The 21,006-nt window shown below is 34.7% G+C and overlaps 1 protein-coding gene across 3 annotated transcripts in view; it reads left to right on the top strand.

Annotated features, from left to right (window-relative positions):
- The window catches only part of LOC150105627 (sodium-coupled monocarboxylate transporter 1-like), a 91,993-nt gene that overhangs the window by 44,977 nt on the left and 26,010 nt on the right, over positions 1-21,006 (top strand). For all 3 annotated transcript variants that reach the window (XM_090394950.1, XM_090394951.1, XM_090394952.1), the window contains exons 2-3: positions 12,267-12,332; positions 13,889-13,940. In XM_090394950.1, the coding sequence (XP_090251076.1) occupies positions 12,267-12,332; positions 13,889-13,940 (118 nt within the window). The remainder of the gene's footprint in view (positions 1-12,266; positions 12,333-13,888; positions 13,941-21,006) is intronic.

A 21,006-nucleotide genomic window follows, 5' to 3' on the forward strand; every position in this document is an offset into this window, starting at 1 on the left:
CAGGTGTTTGCTCACGCTTAGACTCGCCGAACTTTTATAGTTTTTATATTCGGCATGAAACTCTTTGATTTCTATCTTACAGTTTTCTTATTCGGCTTTGAAATAATGTGGGATAACTCTGATCACTACAAAATCATGATCACAATCTTTTCATATGAAATCCACACTCAAAAGACTGCAAAACCTAACAATACATCAGAGTCAATGTTTGGCCTTCTCTGACCAGGAATGTAAAATAAAACGAATGCACGTAAAGCGTTTATCGAAAACAAAATGATAATTTATGAATGATATTAATGATAATTGATAATTATAACTTTCTGGTATGTATTCACCGAACAAACAGAATTCATAATTGTATACAATGAGAATATTGAATGTTTAGTTGTTGAAGGTCTACAAACCTCCAACATAAACAACAACTGTCAGACAACATTGCGAGTATTAAGAACTCTCCTATCTTTAGTAATGAGCAACATTGGCACGAATCAGAGATTTATAATCCTTCATCATCTTTCTGTTACTCTTCGAATCTGCAAATCATTGCAAATAAGTTTTGCAGCCCTCGGTACTAAAATTCTACTAAAAATTCCGCATTGTAAATAACTCTCCTTCAGCCGGTTTTGAGGGAAAGTTAATTTATAACAACGTAACTAGCTATCTGATTTCATAAAAAATGATGAATAAAAATCAGTCTTATTATTAGTAATAATAAACTCTACATTTTATAACTAAATGTGGGTGGAATCTACGACATAATAGATTAATATATAGAGATCATTAAAATGATGCGAGTATACTCTATAATACTGGCTTTAGAAGCTTTTATCTCTAATTTAAAATTCTATCTAAATAATGAGAAAGTAATAATAAAAATCGATGAAAATTTACCTTAGTAAATTAGTTTTCTTCCTTTGATAATACCACATAGTGACTAATAGAAGCCCACCCTTATATATCTTTTATACATTTGATATAATTATTTTATCCGGTGAGTTTTTCTCTTTTAAGAAAAAGTCCTTTTTAGGATTTCCAGGGTAACAAATGGCAATGCTGTAACCAATGAAGTTTTAACTGAGGCTCGGCTATTGCCGTTACCCAGCCATGACTAGAGCTTTTTAGCTCAAAATAACATCCCACCCACACAGATTTTCTTCATTCAGATGACGGGATAAAGAGTCAAGGACTCAGTCCATCGCCCAGTTCTTATAAGAACTTTTCCTCTTTTATCCGGTGAGTTTTCCTCTTGTGAATCAGTGAACGAGAAAAAAAAGTCCTTTTTAGGACTTCCAGGATAACGAATGGCATTGCTGATGCCAATGAAGTTTTAACTGAGGCTCGGCTATTGCCCGTTACCCAGCCATGACTGGAGCTTTTAGCTCAAAATAACACTCCATCCACACAGATTATCTTCATTCAGATGACGGGATAAAGAGTCAAGGAATCAGTCCATCGCCCAGTTCTTTTAAGGACTTTAAGAACTTTCCTCTTGTAAGGTTATGAAATGAGATCTATCTCCATCCTGGGAGGGTAATGGATTACAATGCTGTAGCCAATGATGATGTTTTAACTGAGGCTCGGCTATTGCTGTTACTCTCCTGCCATGATCAGAGCTTTATAAAATATACATATAGTAATAGCTCAATAATATATATATATATATATATATATAGTAATAGCTCAATAATATATATATATATATATATATATATATATATAGTAATAGCTCAATAATATATATATATATAGTAATAGCTCAATATATATTGCTGTTAACCCTCCTGCCATGATCAGAGCTTTATAAAATATATATATAGCAATAGCTCAATATATATATATATATATATAATAGCTCAATATATATATGTAAGGTTATGATATCAGATCTATCTCGATCCTGGGAGGGTGATGGATGGCAATGCTGTAGCCAATGATATGATATATATATATAGAGAGAGAGAAAGTATTTTACCTTGGATATAATAAATGTTAAAGATACCAAGCTATTTTAAACCTGGTTTTACTCCATTTCCCAAGTAAGCAAACAGACAAATAAATCAAGTTTGCGCCTGCACGTAATGCAAGTCTAGCTGACCCTGCAGGCAGTGCAAGACCAAGGTAACTCATAGTAAAAGTAGAATAAGCTCTGATCACTAATCTTAATATTTACCCATAATGCAAAGCACATCTCCTGGAGGAGATGTATGGTGCTTTGTATTAAAGGCAAGGGGCCATTACCGAGACCCATTTCGACCTTTATTGAGATCTATTTAAGTAAAGACCGCTCTAAAAATTAAGACAATCCCTAGACCACTCCATAGTGGCCGAACGACCGTCCAACTCAGCGTTGTTCCACTCAGTGATAGGCAAACCCCGTCACCGAGAACTTCTCAGCGTTGGTTCTACCCAGTGGCAGGCTCACCCCACCACCAGCCAGAGCCATAATCTCAGCGGTGGCCCTACTCAGAGACAGGCAAAAACCTATCACCAAGCAGAGCCTCTCAAAACCATCCCCCACCAGTTCCGACTCCCCCATAGAGGTCTCATCAGTGGGAACCAGGCTAGAAATATATCAATATCAAGATTTTAGTAATACAGAGCTTATAAATATTTTACCAGACCAAGTTGCCATAAGGTGTTTTAACCTTATTTAATAAGGTTAAAACACCTTATGGCAACTTGTTCTGGTAAAATACTTATAAGCTCTGTGTTACTAAAATCTTGATATTTCTAGCCTGGCTCCCACTGATGAGACCTCAATAAAGGTCGAAACCGGTCTGGGTAGTGGCCCCTTGCTTTTAATACAAAGCATCATACATCTCCTCCAGTTTGCATTATGGGTAAATATTAAGATTAGTGATCAGAACTTATTCTACTTTTACCATGAGTTACCTTGGTCTTGCACTACCTGCAGCGTCAGCTAGACTTGCATTACGTGCAGGCGCAAACTTGACTTATTTGTCTGTTTGCTTACTTGGGAAATGGAGAAAAACCAGGTTTAAAATAGCTTGGTATCTTTAACACACACATACACACACACACAGATATATATATATATATATATATATATATATATATATATATATATATATATATATATATATATATATATATATATATATATATATATATATATATATATATATATATATATATATATATATATATATATATATATATATATATATATATATATATATATATATATATATATATATATATATATATATATGAGAATGCCTTTAGAAGAACGAAGGATTGAGCTCAAAAATCGTACTATTCTCCTATAACGAGTATTAGAGTTCACTTATTTAGGCATATATTTTGATACATAGTTGACAAAGGACTAAGCAAATTACATGCAGTAAAGGTGTAAGGAAAATTTTAACTGCAAGAGACCAAACAGAGGAGAGTCTAGGGTTTGCTATCTAGAACTATAAAAGTTAACATGCACCATTGCTCTTATATTCTCATATCTTGAGAGAGCATTGAAGATTAAAAAATTATATAAAATAACTCAGGATTCTGTTGGATATAAAATGAAACAAACATTTAATCAGAAATGCACTAAACTTGAAACATTCGTCCAAGAAATCTATAAATAAAATATATTATGCTTAACTTATATAAATATTTATAAAAAAACATTTATAAGATCTTTAAATAACCCTCTTAGAAACCAACTGCTTAAAAGAATTATAAAAAAAATCAGCTAACGCCTTTTTTCCAGTATAGGGAATAGGCGAGGGCGTTTTAACCCTATCGAACTTTCTTGAGACTGAGGAGGCAGTTCAATCTCCACCAGTAGCCAATCAGAGATAGCTAGCCCAAGACTATCACTAATACCATGGCGTTTGGTGAAGAGAGACGACTGACAAGTGCCGCCATCTCGTGTTACTTAATCCTAACACTATATTTGCTGTCTGAAAATAGTGTGGGTTCACTCAAGAAAATCGTGTTTACGGGACGAAAAACCTGAGTTTCTGGCAGAAAATACCCGCTTTCCCATGCCAGAGATCGACTAACTCGGGAATCGAAAGTAAAAGTTTCTCTAGTCGGCGACTAGAATCGAATTTACGACGCTCTATCTTCAGGCGATTTAGCACCGTGGAAGGCACAGGCTAAAAAAAATAGTATATGTAAAATAATTATTGACTACAAAAAATAAAAGATCGAAATTTGAATGATATCTTAGGGTACAGTTGGATTTGTACCTATTTAATCAGGATTTCTACTATCTATAAGCGTTGCAAACATCTTCAAATATGTACATATTTGCATATTGCTAATTTAATGCTCAAATTTTGACCTATTTTCATCTTACTGCATTGACATGTTTCAACTACATGAGTAGCATCCTGACCGACTACAAATGCGAGAAACTTAGCTGACACTGTGCCAAGAAGAGTCAATTCATGTTGAAGGGGGGGGAGGAATAAAGTGATGTACGAATTGATCACTAACACGTGAAATCACGTGCTTTGTAAGTAAAATTTTCCAACTGTTGTACAAGCAAAATAGTTGCCACTTTAAAAACTAGAATTTTCATAAAAGAAAAGTTAATTTTCCGACGTATAATAATAAACACTCATCCCACGAAACGCACTGATTACCCTGTTATCGGATTCGACACTTCTTGCCATGTGCAGAAGTGTCGAGGGGGTCTCACATCTGTGCCCGAACAGTACCAGCATGAATTCATTTAATGTAGATATATATGTGAATATTCTGCTTTTAATACTTCGATTTCAAAGGGACACCCATACACTCATACGCAAACAAATAAGTAAGCAAATTGCTAACAAAGTTTAATTGAAATTTTAAGTTTGTTTAATTTTAAATGTTCTTTTGAAAATTTTTATAGATATTGATAATCAAGTGATTCATTATTTCCAACATCACTTCGTAAAATTTCGCAAATGGATTAAAATTCACAAAATAATATTATTATATTATCAATTACAATGAAAATTGGCAGGAGACAATTGTCTAGTACACCATTGCTCATATACCGGAACTAGGCTATCATCAGCCTTTGCGGCTTATTCTACAAAGGGAATGCGAGGAGTTCTTTTAGAGTTAACTTGATGCGTAAACTGGCCTTCACCCTTAGAGGTCATCAATATCTAATTTTGTGGCGATTAATGATTTTCCAAAAACACAGGGATGACATTCCATCAAATAACTACCATCATCTCGTGCTTCTAAATGATTCGGTGTCTGAAATAATGTGAATTCTACAGTCAATTTGTCTGAGATACATGGTTCAAAAATCAGTTTTCCGAAAGAGAGACAGAAAAAAAGAAAGCAAAACCTATTTATGTGTAGTATAGTTTACAAATATTGTGGGTGTAAAGTTCTTAATTTAATGTCAAATAGCTAAATACAGATTACGTTTAAAGCGCTCTCTCATGATCATGATATTTTCCATTGCTATTTTCTCTTTAATACCCTCTGAAAGATAACTTAAGATTTCAAAGGTAATTCACGTGATTTAGAAAGTTCTTATCTGACTCTGACAGTGCAGTGCTCTACAAGTGTAATTAGTAACTGTCTACATAGCTTTGATTGTAATGTAAGACTTAAAAAATAAATCATGACTGTTAATTTAATGTGCGAATACCATAATTTCCATAATCAAAATGACATCTTCGCAATAAATTCTTCTGTTTAGTTCTCAATACTTATCCATCATTTGGTTTTGTACTTTGCAAAACACATGCAGTCATTTTTGACATAAAAATTATTAATAAAAATATTTTACTAATATTAAGATAATAGTCCTAAAAGGACTGACTTAAAGGGTCGAAGCAAGAATGCTTTTCATCTTCCCCATTATCTGTAGAGGACGGTGTAGGGATAAGGTGTTATGGAGTTATTAAGCTCTGATCATGGCAGGAAGATTAACAGCAATAGCCGAGCCTCAGTCAGAACTTCATTGGCTACAGCATTGCCATCTATTACCCTCCAAGGGTATTAATGATTTGACCACTGCATTGAGTTACATTTCAAAAAAACATACACTTTAGTAACTGTTAGGCCGTTACATTTGATTATTCTGTTGGAAGGCGTGCATGTGTTCGAAAACCTCAGTCAGACACCGGTACATGACCATGAGTTTTATAGTTGTTTGCATATTGTAATTCTGTTGAAATGAGAGAGAGAGATGATGAGATTTTTCCATATGTCTTTAAGAACAATGCCCTGATTTCTATTTAAATTATTGCCTGTGCGTAATACCACAGCTGCTTCTTTTAAAGTTCTGTATCTGTAGTCATTCTCGATGTAAGGCATAAAACTGTTTTTCCAATCTATAACGTGATTTGATGTTGAGAAATGATGTGCTAAACCAGATGTGATGATTCTATTATGATTGACATCTCCCACATGTTCCTTCTGTCTTATTTCAAAACTTCTCGAAGTCTGAAAAATCTCATCATCTCTCTCAGTTCAACAGAATTACAATATGCAAACTATAAAACACGTGGTCATGTACGTGTCTGACTGAGGTTTTCGAACACATGCACGCCCTCCAACGGAATAATCAATTTTAACGGCCTAACAGTTACTATTTGACCACTTATTAAAAAAATAAACTATATTGTATTCTAGTTATAAGAATATTACGAATAAAATAAAAAGGTGTTATTACTATATTACCGAATATGATAATAATAAAAAAATTACAGTTTGAAACTTTAAAATTCTGATTTCATATTATAGTATATTAGAAATTATATATACATTTTACTTCAAAATATCTATGATAAAAACTTTAAATGATAATATTCTCATTCAACCGTATGTATGATAGATTTGCTTCATGTAAATGAGTCGCTTGTAATAAATCTCATCTCATCTTCCTTTTACCTTCTTTTATCTTGCGGTGTGTGTCGAGGGTTTGTAAATCATCGGACCGCAAACCGTTCACAGGATAAGGTGGTCAGCCCTAAGCCTCGGTGTATCCTATGTCCGTAGTGTTGAGTTCTCAAGGCTGTTGAGTTTGCCTTCTTTGCGGGATGAAAAACCCTAGGATAAACTGGAGAAAAAACCCTGATGTCCACGTCCAAGGCCGGCTAACTTGGCTATGGCTGAGGAAAATCCTTAAGCCGATCTCGGAGACGTGAGTAGCTTTTGTGCATACTCACGAGTTATGCACAAAACTACAACTAATTACAGTATAAAGCAACCAACATACAAGTGGTTATACAGGTTGCAAAATAAGAGTATTAGATGCTTTTCATTTACATGTATATGTTTATTTTTAGCTATTAGCATTCTCCAAAGTATCGTGTATAGTCTTGTGTTGTGTTTATCTTTACGGTGGGTCCTTTATTTCTATTATTTGTATCTTTTTCTTCAAATTCTGAGACCTATTTGCCGCCATTGGTGTTTTGTTATTTTGTTTCTGTTTATGGTATCTATGATGGTTTTTTTTAATTGATTGTTGAGTTTTCTGAGTATGTCTGGACCTGTTTTCCCCTTCCGTAAATTTTGTCGCATCTGTATGTCCAAACTGAATACATGGTTGTGATGATGATGATTGCTGTTGTAGTGTTTATGTTACCTTCGTTTAACCAGCATAGTGTGTGTGTGTGTGTTCTGTGAAAGGTTCTTTGTGTTGTATGAATGTTTGTACAGTGTTCCATATTTGGGAAGTATGTGGACAGTAGAGCATTAAGTGGTAAAGTGGTAATTAGTTTACGGAATTAACAACGCAAATGAAGTATATTAATTAAAGGTAACTTTAATGAATCACTTCTATATTTCGGCAACGTCACATTGCCATCTTCAGGAACATAAAGATATAGTATATGCACGCAGGCACTAACACAAAGCAAATGAGGAAGAAAGCAAGAAATTAATATTGTTCATAAAGTCCTAATGGTGCCCTCTTGCGGCTAATTTGGTAGTCTTGGCTGTTGGGCTGAAGTTCTCATAATGTAAGTCTCCCAAATTTGGGGTAGTTTCATGCACCCAAATTTGTTGAGGTTAGGAACGTTTTTTAGAGCTGCTGAAGATTCTTTGAATAATCTTTCGTATTTAAACTTGCTGCGATGAATTACTTTTGTTTTCTTCCAACGAATTTTATGGTGGGTATCTAAGGCATGGTCTGCCAGCCCAGAGCGGCTGTACTGGTGGAAGCAGATGTAATCTTTGTGTTCTGAAATCCTGATATTAGTTGTTCTGCCTGTTTGGCCAAAGTAGGACAATTTGCAGCTGCAATGGGACCTGGTATACACCAGGTAGGTCTGGGGGAAGCGGTTGGTCTTTGGTAGAGTGGATAAGGGATGCCAACTTTTTATATGGTCTGTAACAGGAAGTAAGGTCATATTTTTTGAGGATATTGGTTATTTTCTCAGAGGTGCCCTGGATGTAGGGGATGGCGATAGACTTGGTGTAATCTTTATTGTGGAGGGGGGAGGGGGGTTGTGGTTTACTGGTTTTAGTATTTTTTGGATTTTTTGGGGGTTATAGCCATTGGCTAAGAAAATGTTGAGGATGTGGTTTAGTTCAGTAGTCAGGGCCTTGTCATCTGAGCAGATTAATTTTGCCCTGTTATATAGTGTTTTTATAACCCCATATTGTTGTGAGGGGGGGGATTGCTGGTGAATGTATCGGCCAGTATGGGTGGGTTTTCTGTAAACAGAGAAAACCAAAGATCCATCAAGCTGGCGGGTGATTAAAGTGTCTAGGAAGGGGAGGGTGTTGTTTTCCTCTTTTTCTAAAGTGAACTGGACTCTGGGGTGTTGGTTGTTTAAGTGTGTTAGGAAGGAGTGGAGTGTGTCTGAGCCATGTGACCAAATAGCAAACACATCATCCACATAACGAAGCCAAATAGTGGGGTTTGGTGTGTGTGGGGGAGTTTAAGGCTTTCTCTTCAAATGTCTCCATAAAGAAATTGGCCAAGGGTGGGGAAAGTGGTGAACCCATGGCTGTCCCCTCTATCTGTTTGTATAACTTTCCTTGCCAAACTAAATAGCCTGAGTTCATTGTGAACTGAAATAGGGCTGAGATATCGGGAGAAAACTTGGCTTGGATGAGCTCAAGGGTTTCTTTCAGTGGGACATTAGTGAATAGGGAGGAGACGTCAAAACTGACCATTATGTCAGTGAGTTTAATCCGCTCTGAAAATCCGCGTGAGTCGAGTGGTTCTTAAATATTATGAATTTTTAACAAATATGTTCGTTTCAGAGGATAATTAAAGTTGCAACAAATTCCACTTATAAAAAGAAAACTTTGAGAAAATGAATACTTAGGGTTTATATGTTGTTTACAATAAATACTTAGGCTCACTAACGAGACACAACATGCGCTTAAGGAACAAATCAAATGGTGATGACATTATCAGCTGAGTGTCTGCTGACTAGGAAGGTCATCTATTATATTGAAATAAAAGAAATTGTGGATCCAGACATATTATTGTATTTCTTTTTTGACATCCTCCCTTTTTGGTATTCTACGATATGATATAAAGTTGGTAGTAGTCTGGCAAGTCTTTAAACTAAAATGCCTGTACAAGATGTTACAAAATTTTAATCCTTTGGAATTAAATTTATCTGCATGTTGCATTGTGTCGAATAGATGAAATTAGAGATATTTAGTCAAGTCTTTAATACTTCGCATATATACGGATAATTTGTAGATTAACTGGTAACGAGAGTATGGTTGACAACTGTCGCCATCTCGTGTTCGTAATATTATTATTGTTTAAAAACAGTGTGAGTTGTATAGTATGAATTTACGTGGTTAAAAACAACAATTTTCCAGGACTGTTAAGAGAACTTTTATGTTTATTATTATACATATCCTGCCCGTGCATCAAGAATTTTTGAGAAAGTCTGGATTTCAAAGATCATGATGTTCCTATCAACCAAAGAATGCACTATTCACTAATTGACCGAAAATTGTAACTGATGACCAAATCATTATGTTTCATCGCACAAAATTTAGTTCAATACTGAAATGCATCGAAAATTCATTTTAGTGTTTATTATATAGCTTTTATACTCCATTAGAAAGATTTGATTCTAACGTTTGATAGAGTCTTTTCATCGACTGAGTCATCATTTTCAGTTAAGTATGATATTGTACGCACTTAAAAATCCAGACAGTTTATCACAATTTTTAGGTCAATGCTCTTTGTAAAAAGCTGGGTTAAATCCGTACAAGGAAAGCAAATCATCATTGGCTGTGCAGTCCTGTGTGGAGCCTTGGACTTCAGACTCTTTTGTCAGTCTTCATTGTTCATTGCTAAATTCGCAATTTAGCAAAGAACAATGATGGTTTTCCAGTTTTCTTTTGGTCTGACATTGACTGTTCTCTTGTTATCCATGCACTTATAGTAATGTTGGGATCTTTAAATAATCTATATAATTCACGTGGTTATACCCTCCGTGAATTATATAGATTATATAATTCACGGAGGGTATATATATAAACACGTGGTTATATATATATATATATATATATATATATATATATATATATATATATATATATATATATATATATATATATATATATATATATATATATATATATATATATATATATGTGTGTGTGTGTGTGTGTAGAGAGTTTTTACCTTGGGTATAATATATGTTAAAGATACCAAGCTATTTTTAAATATAAACCTGGTTTTTTACTCCATTTCCCAAGTAAGCAAACAGACAAGTCAGTTAAGTTTGCACCTGCAAGTGTTGCAAGTCTATAGCTGACCATGCACGTAGTGCAAGTCAAGGCAACTCATGGTAAAAGTAGAATAAGCTCTGATCACTAATCTTAATATTTATCCTTAATGCAAAGCACATCTCCTGGAGGAGATGTATGATGCTATGTATTAAAGGCAAGGGGCCACTACCCAGACTGGTTTCGACCTTTATTGAGGTCTCGTCAGTGGGAGCCAGACTAAGAAATACTAAGTTTTAAGTAATACAGAGTTTATTTTGGCAATGGGAAAATTAAGGGATCTGCCCTATGAATTGTTGAAATATCCACCCTATTCCGCAGATTTGGCTCCCTCTGCCTTCTATCTCTTCCCAAAACTAAAACTCTTCCTCGATGGTCAGGTTTTTCTTCGAATCAAGAGGTGATTGCAGCTGTAGAGGAGTATTTTGCAGACAGGGACGGGATAACAGTGGTGGAGCATCGTTGGAATAAATGTATTAGTCTTAAGGGAGATTATGTTGAAAAACAAAAATAATTTGGAAATTATAAATTCGTTTTTTCATTGTTAGGCCGAGTACTTTTCATACCACCATCCATCGTAAAAGGATACAAAATTGGTCAACACCCGGGTAGGATGAATTACATGGCTACTGGGTGAAATATTTAACAGGCTTACACGAAAGACTTGCTAACCAATTTAACGATGTTTTGGAAGGACAAAGAGTGGCTCACAGCAGGCAAAACGTTTTTGATCATAAAGGATAAAGAAAAAAGGTTCAAAGCCAGAAAACGTCCGACCAATAACCTGCCTGCCAACAATTTTTAAGCTACTCACAGGCATACTAGCTGACAAAATATACATCTATCTTAATGCAAATTCTTTTTCTCCAGTTGAACAAAAAGGTAGCAACAAAAATTCGAGAGGCATAAAAGACGACCAATTGCTGATTGACAAAATGAAAAATTGCAACGTAGAAAAATCAGCCTTCATGTGGCTTGATAGATTATAAAAAGTGTTTGATTCAGTGCCTCATAGTTGGATTTTAAAATGCACAGAACAATTCGGTATTAGCAAAACGTACAAAAATTCTTGAAAACCAGCATAAAAAATTGGAAAACAATATTTTTTCTGAATAGAGAAGAAACTGGACAGATCAACATAAACAGGGTATTTTTCAAGGAGACTCATTATATCTCTATGGTTAACTACAATTTTAAACAAACTGCTCATGGTTACCAAACTGCGCAAAAAAGTGCAAAGATATCTCACCTTTTATACATGGACGATCTAAAGTTGTACGTAAAATCAGAGAATGAACTTGGATCATTGCTTAACACTGTGCACATATGCAGTCAAGATATATCAATAAATGCGCAATTGCTGGAATAACAAAAGGAAAGTTTGAAGACCTCGTAGGTCCTTGGATGGAGCTCGATTTAGTGGATTATAACCAGCCTTTTAGTTAAGGCTGAGGAAACAACTCAAGCTTGAATGAATATTATATATATATATATATAATTACAAGTTTAAATATACTCTCTGTCTCCCTAATTTACAGAATGAATAACATGAAGGTTTTTGTTTTCTTTTTCAGTATCTAGAACTTCGATTTAGTCGCCTTCTAAGGTCTATGGGATCAACAGTGTTTTCTATTCATATGGTAAGTAAGTCTTATTATTACAAAGCCATCTTTTATCAAATCGATTTTTTTTTTCATTTCTACCTTGTTAATAAATATTAATCATTTAGACTAAAATCAATACATGTTTCGTATGATGAAGCAATACAGCCGCAAATATCCTAAATTTATAATTATAAATATTGTAATGAAATATTGAAATTGAAACATTTTCTCCCAAATTTAAACAATTTAAGGTAATATTTTCAAAAAATCATTATACACCTAACATAATCTGAATTATATTACATATAAATAAAGTACGTGACAGTTGCCCCGTGTGGTTGGTTTCTTGGCAATGCTGTAGCCAATGAAGTTCTAACTGAGGCACGGCTATTGCTGTTACCCTCCTGCCATGATCAGAGCTTAGCTCAATAACACCCTATCCCCACACTGTCCTCTACAGATAACGGGGAAGATGAAAAGCATTCTTGCTTCGCCCCTTTAAGCCAGTCCTTATAAGGATAAGGTCCCGTGTGGTTGCCGGGATAAGAATAGCACCAATGTAGCTCATGCATGTCGTACGAGGCGACTAAAATTGGTATCCTTGGAGGGTAATGGATGGCAATGCTGTAGCCAATGAAGTTCTGACTGAGGCTCAGCTATTGCTGTTACCCTCTTGCCATGATCAGAGCTTTATAGCTCAATAACACCTTATCCTTACACTGTCCTCTACAGACAACGGGGAAGATGAAAAGCAGTCTTGCTTCGCCTTTTTAAGTCAGTCCTTATAAGGACATACATATCAGACACAGGAAAAAACCTTGCAGAGTAATGGATGACAATGCTGTAGCCAATGAAGTTCTAACTGAGGCTTGGCTATTGCTATTACCCTCCTACCATGATCAGAGCTTTAATAGCTCAATAACACCTTATCCCTACACTGTCCTATACAAATAACGGGGAATATGAAAAGCATTCTTGCTTCGCCCCTTTAAGCCAGTCCTTATAAGGACTATAAGGACATATAACCATGGCAGGTTACCCTCCTGCCATGATCAGAGCTTTATATATATACTTCATAAGCAACTAAATATTAGTCTGCTGTCGAACTATACTGAATTTCTTTATTCTAATTAAATGATGTGATGTTTAGACGAAGCAATTGAGTTGTAAAAACTGAAAAACCTGTATGTTGTACACAAAGAGTATTTGGGTTTAGTTTTCTGGAAAGTTTTCTTTCTTGGTGAGCGAACCGGTTTCAGTTACTGCAGGCTTCTATCAGCATTATTAAAACGCAGTTTTTATTGTGAATCTCTAAAAACTGGTTCATTGAATTTTATTTGTTTCGCAAAATAAAATACAATGTAAAAGTATACATACAATCTTGTATATAAAGCTCTTTTAGACTTAAATAAGTTCACAGATTACAACACAATGCGAAATAGTTGATAGAAAATACTTCGTTCATTCTTCCTCCCTCTTATTCCCTCAGTTAATTCACGAAATGTTTTTTCCCTTTAAGCTAGTAATGTGAACATGACATTTGAACATACAATATGACTCACTCACTCATTTATATTATTTGCCTTTTACAGATGATGTATATGCCCGTGGTTTTATATGCCCCTGCTCTGGCTCTTGCTGAAGGTAAAGTACGCTATCTGCAGTTTTAGATTTTGTGAAATAATTATCTATTGCTCAAAAGGCAAGGCCTTCGAGATCGAATTTCGTACTAAGTGGCTGATAGTTTAGATTAATGTTGCTGCCGTTAAATATTGATAACGATGAAAAGGACAAACATACATATCATATCATAATATATTATATATTATAATATAAGCTAACATAAGTTCCTATTCCTATAATGAAATGAAAAAAAAAAAACATCAAATTTAACATCCTTTTTTATTTGTTATTTTTCAGTTTGATCGATTCAGTTTTCTAAAAGGTGTATTATTATTTTTTACAGTAAATACAGTAAACATTTACTGAAATTTTTACTGTATTATTTTTACTATTTGTGATATAGTTTCAAAAATATCTTTTAATAATTCCACAATTCTATTCTAAGAGCATTGAATTCCATCGTATTATATTAGCTTCGGGTTTAGAATATTATTCAATTGTTAATCAAATTAAAATTGTATAAATGGTGCGAAATTATAAATACAAAGGTATCATGTCTAAAAGTCTTTTGAGTGCTACAACTGAATAGGCAGCAGTTTCCTGTAGGAAATCAAATTCATACTAATCTATGTAAATATTCTTATAAAAATACAGAAATATTTATATTTATACAAAATATGCGGAAACTTTAGTAGAATTTCGATAGTTTAATTATTTTTAATTAATTTTTAATATTTTAAGAATATTTTTACTAAATTTCAAATCACCTAAAAATTATATTTATTAACTATATATAAAATGAATGAAAAGTTTATTGAATGTTTATTGAATACTGAATGTGATAACCACGTTTATGTATATATATATTAATTAATATATATTCTTCTTTTATCTTTATCTTCTTTTAATTAATAAATTTACGTAATTAGTCAAATCACTGCTTATAAACTTTTATTTAGGAGGTAAGTGGATTTGCTGTTAAACTTAGACAATAGTCTTAGCTAACGTTTCATCTCCGATAATGAATATACTTGGCTCCAAATCTCACTAAAATGCATTGCATGGTCTGAATTAGCCCTAGATTGGTCATTGAGTATTTGACTACTCTGTTAACGCTAACAGAGAAATAGTTCTGAATCATTTGACTACTCTGTTAACGCTAACAGAGAAATAGTTCTGAATCATTTTTTCTCTCATAATAATAAGCATTTCAAATATATGTACTGTTGTGCCAAATGATTAAATTCCTATGAAGATCAATACATTTTTCCCACTGTTACCATTGTCATACTTAACTCTGTATAATTTTATTAATTAAAAGTTCAGTTACTTGTATTGTTTCTGGTAAAATTCCCATTCTACTCCTTTTAAACACTATTATTATTATTATTATTATTATTATTATTATTATTATTATTACGGCTATTATAGCCTGTTTTTGTTTAGGAGTGACCCTTATTTTAAATCCATTGGCTATTTTTACTCAAACATTTTATATATATATATATATATATATATATATATTTAGGGTATTATGGGTGAGTATTGAAGCCAATTATAGCAGAATAAAAGAGGGGGCACTAGGATGTCTTCAAAATCCATGTTCCTGCTGAAGGTTGTTTATAACAAGGGGGAAGCGTGGGGGTCGACGCGGGAAGAATAAATTGGAAACCCGGGTTTATTTTAATAATAATAATAATAATAACAATAATATATATATATTATTGTGTATAAGGGCGCTTTTTTTGGGGGGGGGGAAGGTTTTACTTATGGGGCAGGGGAGAAAGTCAACGCGGTGAGAACCGTTTCGGTCGACTGACCATCATCGGTACATTTTCGGAATGAGTGTAGGGCTATGTCATGACTGCAAGTTGAATCTGCCAAATAAGGGCGTTAAGGTTCTGTTACTAGTTAATCCCAGATGTAAACACATCATTAGAATTGCAACAGACGGACGAGAATTTATATAATCGCATACCAACCACAGATCATGTAGTTAACTTAATTATGACCAAGATTATATTCTAATTGATTTAATGGTTATGAGACTACGAACGAATTCGGTGGGGCCTTTTCGGGTATTTTGTCAATTATATATATTCATCGTTTGCAAATTGTACATTCTCAAAACGGTGTGTATTTTAATGAATTATATCCTTATCCATTATTCAATGATTAGCACGCTATCATATTATATTACTTCGTCGCTAGAGGCCACTACGAGTGCTCAGCAAAATGTTATATTACTTCGATTTGAAAAATACAGTTTAGTTTAGCACGTGTGTTGCTATATTCACGTTTTCTAACTAGCTGAACAATTGCGTTTAACAGAGTATTTCATTAAACATGAGAGCTGTAGTACTACATGCTACAAATAATTGTATTTATTTAAAGAAGAAATATTATCGAACGAATTAATATGAATTAGCTGTCAATTTTACTGAACAGCTTTAAAAAATTTGCCAAAAATACTTATTTTCCGGTTGGTCTAGATGAGTCCACTGATATTACTGACTCAGCACAAGTTTTATTTTATATTCGCGTTATAAATACAGATTTACAATGCGATGAGGAACTACTCATTTGGGCTGCTCTCATGGGTAGAACACGTGGAATTGTTGTTTTTAACATTTTTAAAGAAAATAAATGTCGGAAAGCAAAGCTTACTTTGCGTAGTTTAGCAAGCGTATGCACAGATGGTGCTGCTCTATGACAGGAAAGCGTGAAGGATTTGTTGCATTGATACAAAATATAATATTCATCATCATCACGAACCATGGGCTCACTGCCCGTTGGTGTCCGATGCCCCTTCACTATCTTCTTCCACCTTTCTTTGTCCAGTGCACAGTGCCGCAGTTTCTGTACACCCATTCCACACCAGTCCTTTATAACGTCTATCAATTCTTCCATTTCTCTGTATGATCTACCACTTCTGTTCATACCATCCATAATACCAAACATGAATGTCTTTATCTTCCGATCCTCACTTTCTGAAGATATGTCCAAATAATTGCAGCTTCCGCTTTATAATCTTCTGCATTAGATTCTCCTTTGGTTGTATCTTCCGATAGAGCTCTTCATTTGTGACTTTCTGTACCCATCCTATTCTTAGAATCTTCCTGTAACAAGTTCTTTCAAATGCCAAAATTCTTTTTCTTGATTTCTTATTTATTACTTACGTTTCAGATCCATACAGTACACTGCTAAAGATGCATGTTTCCAGTACTCTTAGTTTTGTTTGATGGCTGATCACTTTACTTTTCCAGATGTTATCCATCGCCTTCAGATATTTATTCTTCCCTTTGCAATCCTGATGTTTATTTCTTTTTTACAGTCCGTAAAATCGGAAGGTAAAATGTAATATTACTTCCGATAACTTGATTTTATTTCATTGTATTACATTAACAGAATCTTTGTGCCAGATCTATTTTTTTAAAGATACATTAAGGATAATTATTGATACTGTTGATATATGTCTAGATCATATAAACGTCCGAGCACCACCAAACAGTTATACTGCATCAGTCATAAAGTGCAAAGTAGCAGACCATTACTTCACCGCTCTAAACCTGCACACCAAGACAATATCCATGCAATGTCCCACAGAAGAAAAGCGACAGAAAACAATAATAGACGAAGAAATAGTCAACCACGAAATAAGAAAAACAAACTGGGAACACCTGACATCAGATTCAGCAGATATCTTATACAACAACATTAAACTCACACTGGAGGAAATATACAAGAAAGCTACAAAGAAAGTCAGAATTCGTTCAAAAACAACACAAAATCCTTGGATAACACAAAACTTAATCCTAGAAATACACAGAAAGGACGCTTTATGTAAAGAATTAAAGCGATATCCAAATAACACAGCTTTAAAAACTAATATAAGATAACAAGGAATCGCCTTACAACAAAAATCAGAAATGCAAAAAGAAGCTACTACAGAGACAAACTAACCTCTGCACAAAACAACATGAAACAAACCTGGCATCTGATCAATGAGATGCTAGATTTTGTTCCCAACACCACCGTCTCCGAAACCATAAAAAAAAGCTTCATGAAAGGCGCAAAACCTATCCAACAACTAGCAAATGACTTTAACCAATACTTTGCAGACTCCATCCAAGAACTGCACAGAAATATTCCCCCAATCACAAAACGTGACCCTCCACTTGGACCACAATCAAAACAGACATTTTGGTTCCCAACCATAAAAGAAGGAACTTCTCTCTGCAATACATCAAATCAAACCAAACAAAGGCACAGGAATTGATGGTATCAGACCTAAAGATATAAAGCAACATGCAACTAGTTTAAGTCCTACTAAAATTTTAACTAGTTTAAGTCCTACTAATAAAAACCTATCCTACTAAAATTAATAAATAAAATATTTAAAACAGGACAGATACCAAGTATGCTAAAGACCGCCATAATCACATCCATATACAAACAAGGAAAAAGAAATTTAATCAGCAATTACAGACCCATAACAACATTACCAATTATCAATCAAATTATGGAGCGGATCATACTGAAGAAACTCACAGCATACACAGAGACCTTTCATATTATCCCAAAACACAATATGGTTTTCAGAAAAATAACGGAACAACATCTCTCTTCGAAGACTTCGCAGACGCAATTAATACCGCCTTACCCGAAAACAAATTTGCCATGGTAGTCTTTATTGATCTAATTAAAGCATTCGATACACTCACACATCAAACCTTGTTAGAAAAGTTGAGGCATGTTGGAATAGACGGGCCTCTTCACAGGTGGTTTACAAACTACCTTCAAAACAGAAAGCATATCACACGTATCGGATCAAATCGAAGCAGAGAACTACCAGTAACTTTTGGAGTACCACAGGGAGCTGTACTCTCCCCAACTCTATTCAACATTTACACGCACGATATTAATCAGCTACCACTCAAAGGTAAGATATTCCAATACGCAGTCGATACAGCAATAATATCCATCCACAATAACGCAAGCATAGCCCAAACAAATATGCAACATGACATAAATTTGATCAAAGACTGGCTCACGAAAAACTCCATACACCTAAACTCAGAAAAGACAAAATTGATGATATTCAGAAATCCACTGACTCGACCAGTTGATAACAAATATATAACCATCCAACATCCACTTTTCAACATATATACGAGCGAATGCTTCAAATGCACCGCCAGTTTCGCTATATGCTTCAAACTGGATCTTCCTTAGTACTCTAAAGTACGCTGGTTGTCTCAAGGAAAAGTTGTGGAAAAACTTTTAGCACTACAAAAACAATATTTTTAAATAACTAAATCAACCTTGGGAATTTTCCAAAGAGATATTAAGTCACATAAAAATGCAAAAATTCAGCATTTTATGTGACTTAATATCAAAACAAAACCAGCTAAATGTTTGTCTCCAAGACAAAACTAAATCAATGTATTAAATGTGGAAGAATGTTCACGCATTGAGAAAGATGTTTGTTTTCAAAACTCTACTTGTCATACCTGTAATTTTAGCGGAATGTTTTCTTGAACTGGCAACCTTACAAAACTGTGATACCAACGAATACATCAATGTCTTAGACTCATTAATCGAACAATACAACGACGGGTTTCGATATCTTGAGAAAAATGATCTCACACTGAAGGCTTTCCAACTACATCTCACTGATGTCTCTAACTCACCTTCCAATGAAAAGCTATTATAAAAGTCTTTTCAAACAAAAACCATCGCCATTATCAAACCGAGCTGCGGAGGCCTTGTAAGATGCACACTCTCTTCACTAGTCATCATATTCTATTTTTTTTTAAATATCCTGAATTTATTGACATAAAGATGCTGAACAACCGGATAAAGCTATATGTAAATCCAACGGAGCCACGATGTTAGCTTTCGCTGCTCGGGTTTATTCGGGCTGTGTCCCTTTTACCTCAATATAAAATCAAATATTCGGGCTGTCTGCACTCTCTGATGCATAGGAAAAAGATCGCCCCAGATTCGCTTAGGATTATCGCTTGGAATGCCAACGGTATCAAACATAAAGTGTTATAGAAATCCAGGAATTCAATAATAGATATAACCCAGATATATTTCTAATCAATAAAACTCACCTGAGGCTTGCAGAGGATATCAGATTTACAGCAACGACAGACTTGGGTATAGAGGTGGAGGTACAGCCACCCTTATCAAAAACTATATCAGCCATCATTCAATAACCAACCCTACAACCACCAACCTCGAAATCACAGGAATTAATGTCCTCACAAACTCAATTGGAAACCTTAAAATTTTTTCTGCTTACACCCCTCCATTAAAGACATTATTGACCTCAGATCTGGATGCCAGCTTTGGAGTAAAAGAACCGGTCGTCATCGCTGGAGACTTCAATGCAAAACATCCTGCTTGGAACAGTAAATCTACCAATAAAAATGGTCGCATCCTTTCCAGCTACACAGGATCAAACTATGCTGTTGTGGCTGGACCTACCGAACCAACTCATCTCAATACGTCTGGCACTGCTGACATCCTGGATATAGCTATCCTGCAAGACATTAAACTACAGTACAGCCTTAAATCACTAAACGAGCTGTCATCGGATCACAACCCAATTCTACTGCAATTGAGAGAACAAGAATGCCTGTCTCCTCTCTCCTCCCTCTCATTCAGGCATATCGTGGGAGAGATTGTCTAAAGCACTTAGGGATCAAATTGGACATATGCACAGCAGAAGTTGTGGAATCTGCATGACTAGCCTTACCCAAGAGATTAAGTCCGCTATAACGGTTGCAACCTTCCACGAACCTGTTCCCAAGACTGATCGTTTGCCTGAGGATATTATGGACCTGATCAGAGAGAATAACAGAGCTAGGAAGAGATTTTTATTAACACTCGCGCTCCTCAGGACAAAAAAGTTCTTAATAGATTGAATGGGGCAATAAGAGATGTACTTAAAACTCATAGAAACCAAGTTTGCGATAAAATGTTAGCCTCTATCTCACCTATTGATCACTCTATCTGGGGGTTACTGAGAAACATCAAAAATAAAAACAGATCCCCCGCATAATCTCAAACCAGGGCC

Source organism: Typopeltis vanoorti, chromosome 6 (assembly GCF_054136105.1).
Source record: "Typopeltis vanoorti isolate ZY-2024b chromosome 6, IOZ_Tvanoo_1.0, whole genome shotgun sequence".
Lineage (NCBI taxonomy): Eukaryota > Metazoa > Arthropoda > Arachnida > Uropygi > Thelyphonidae > Typopeltis > Typopeltis vanoorti.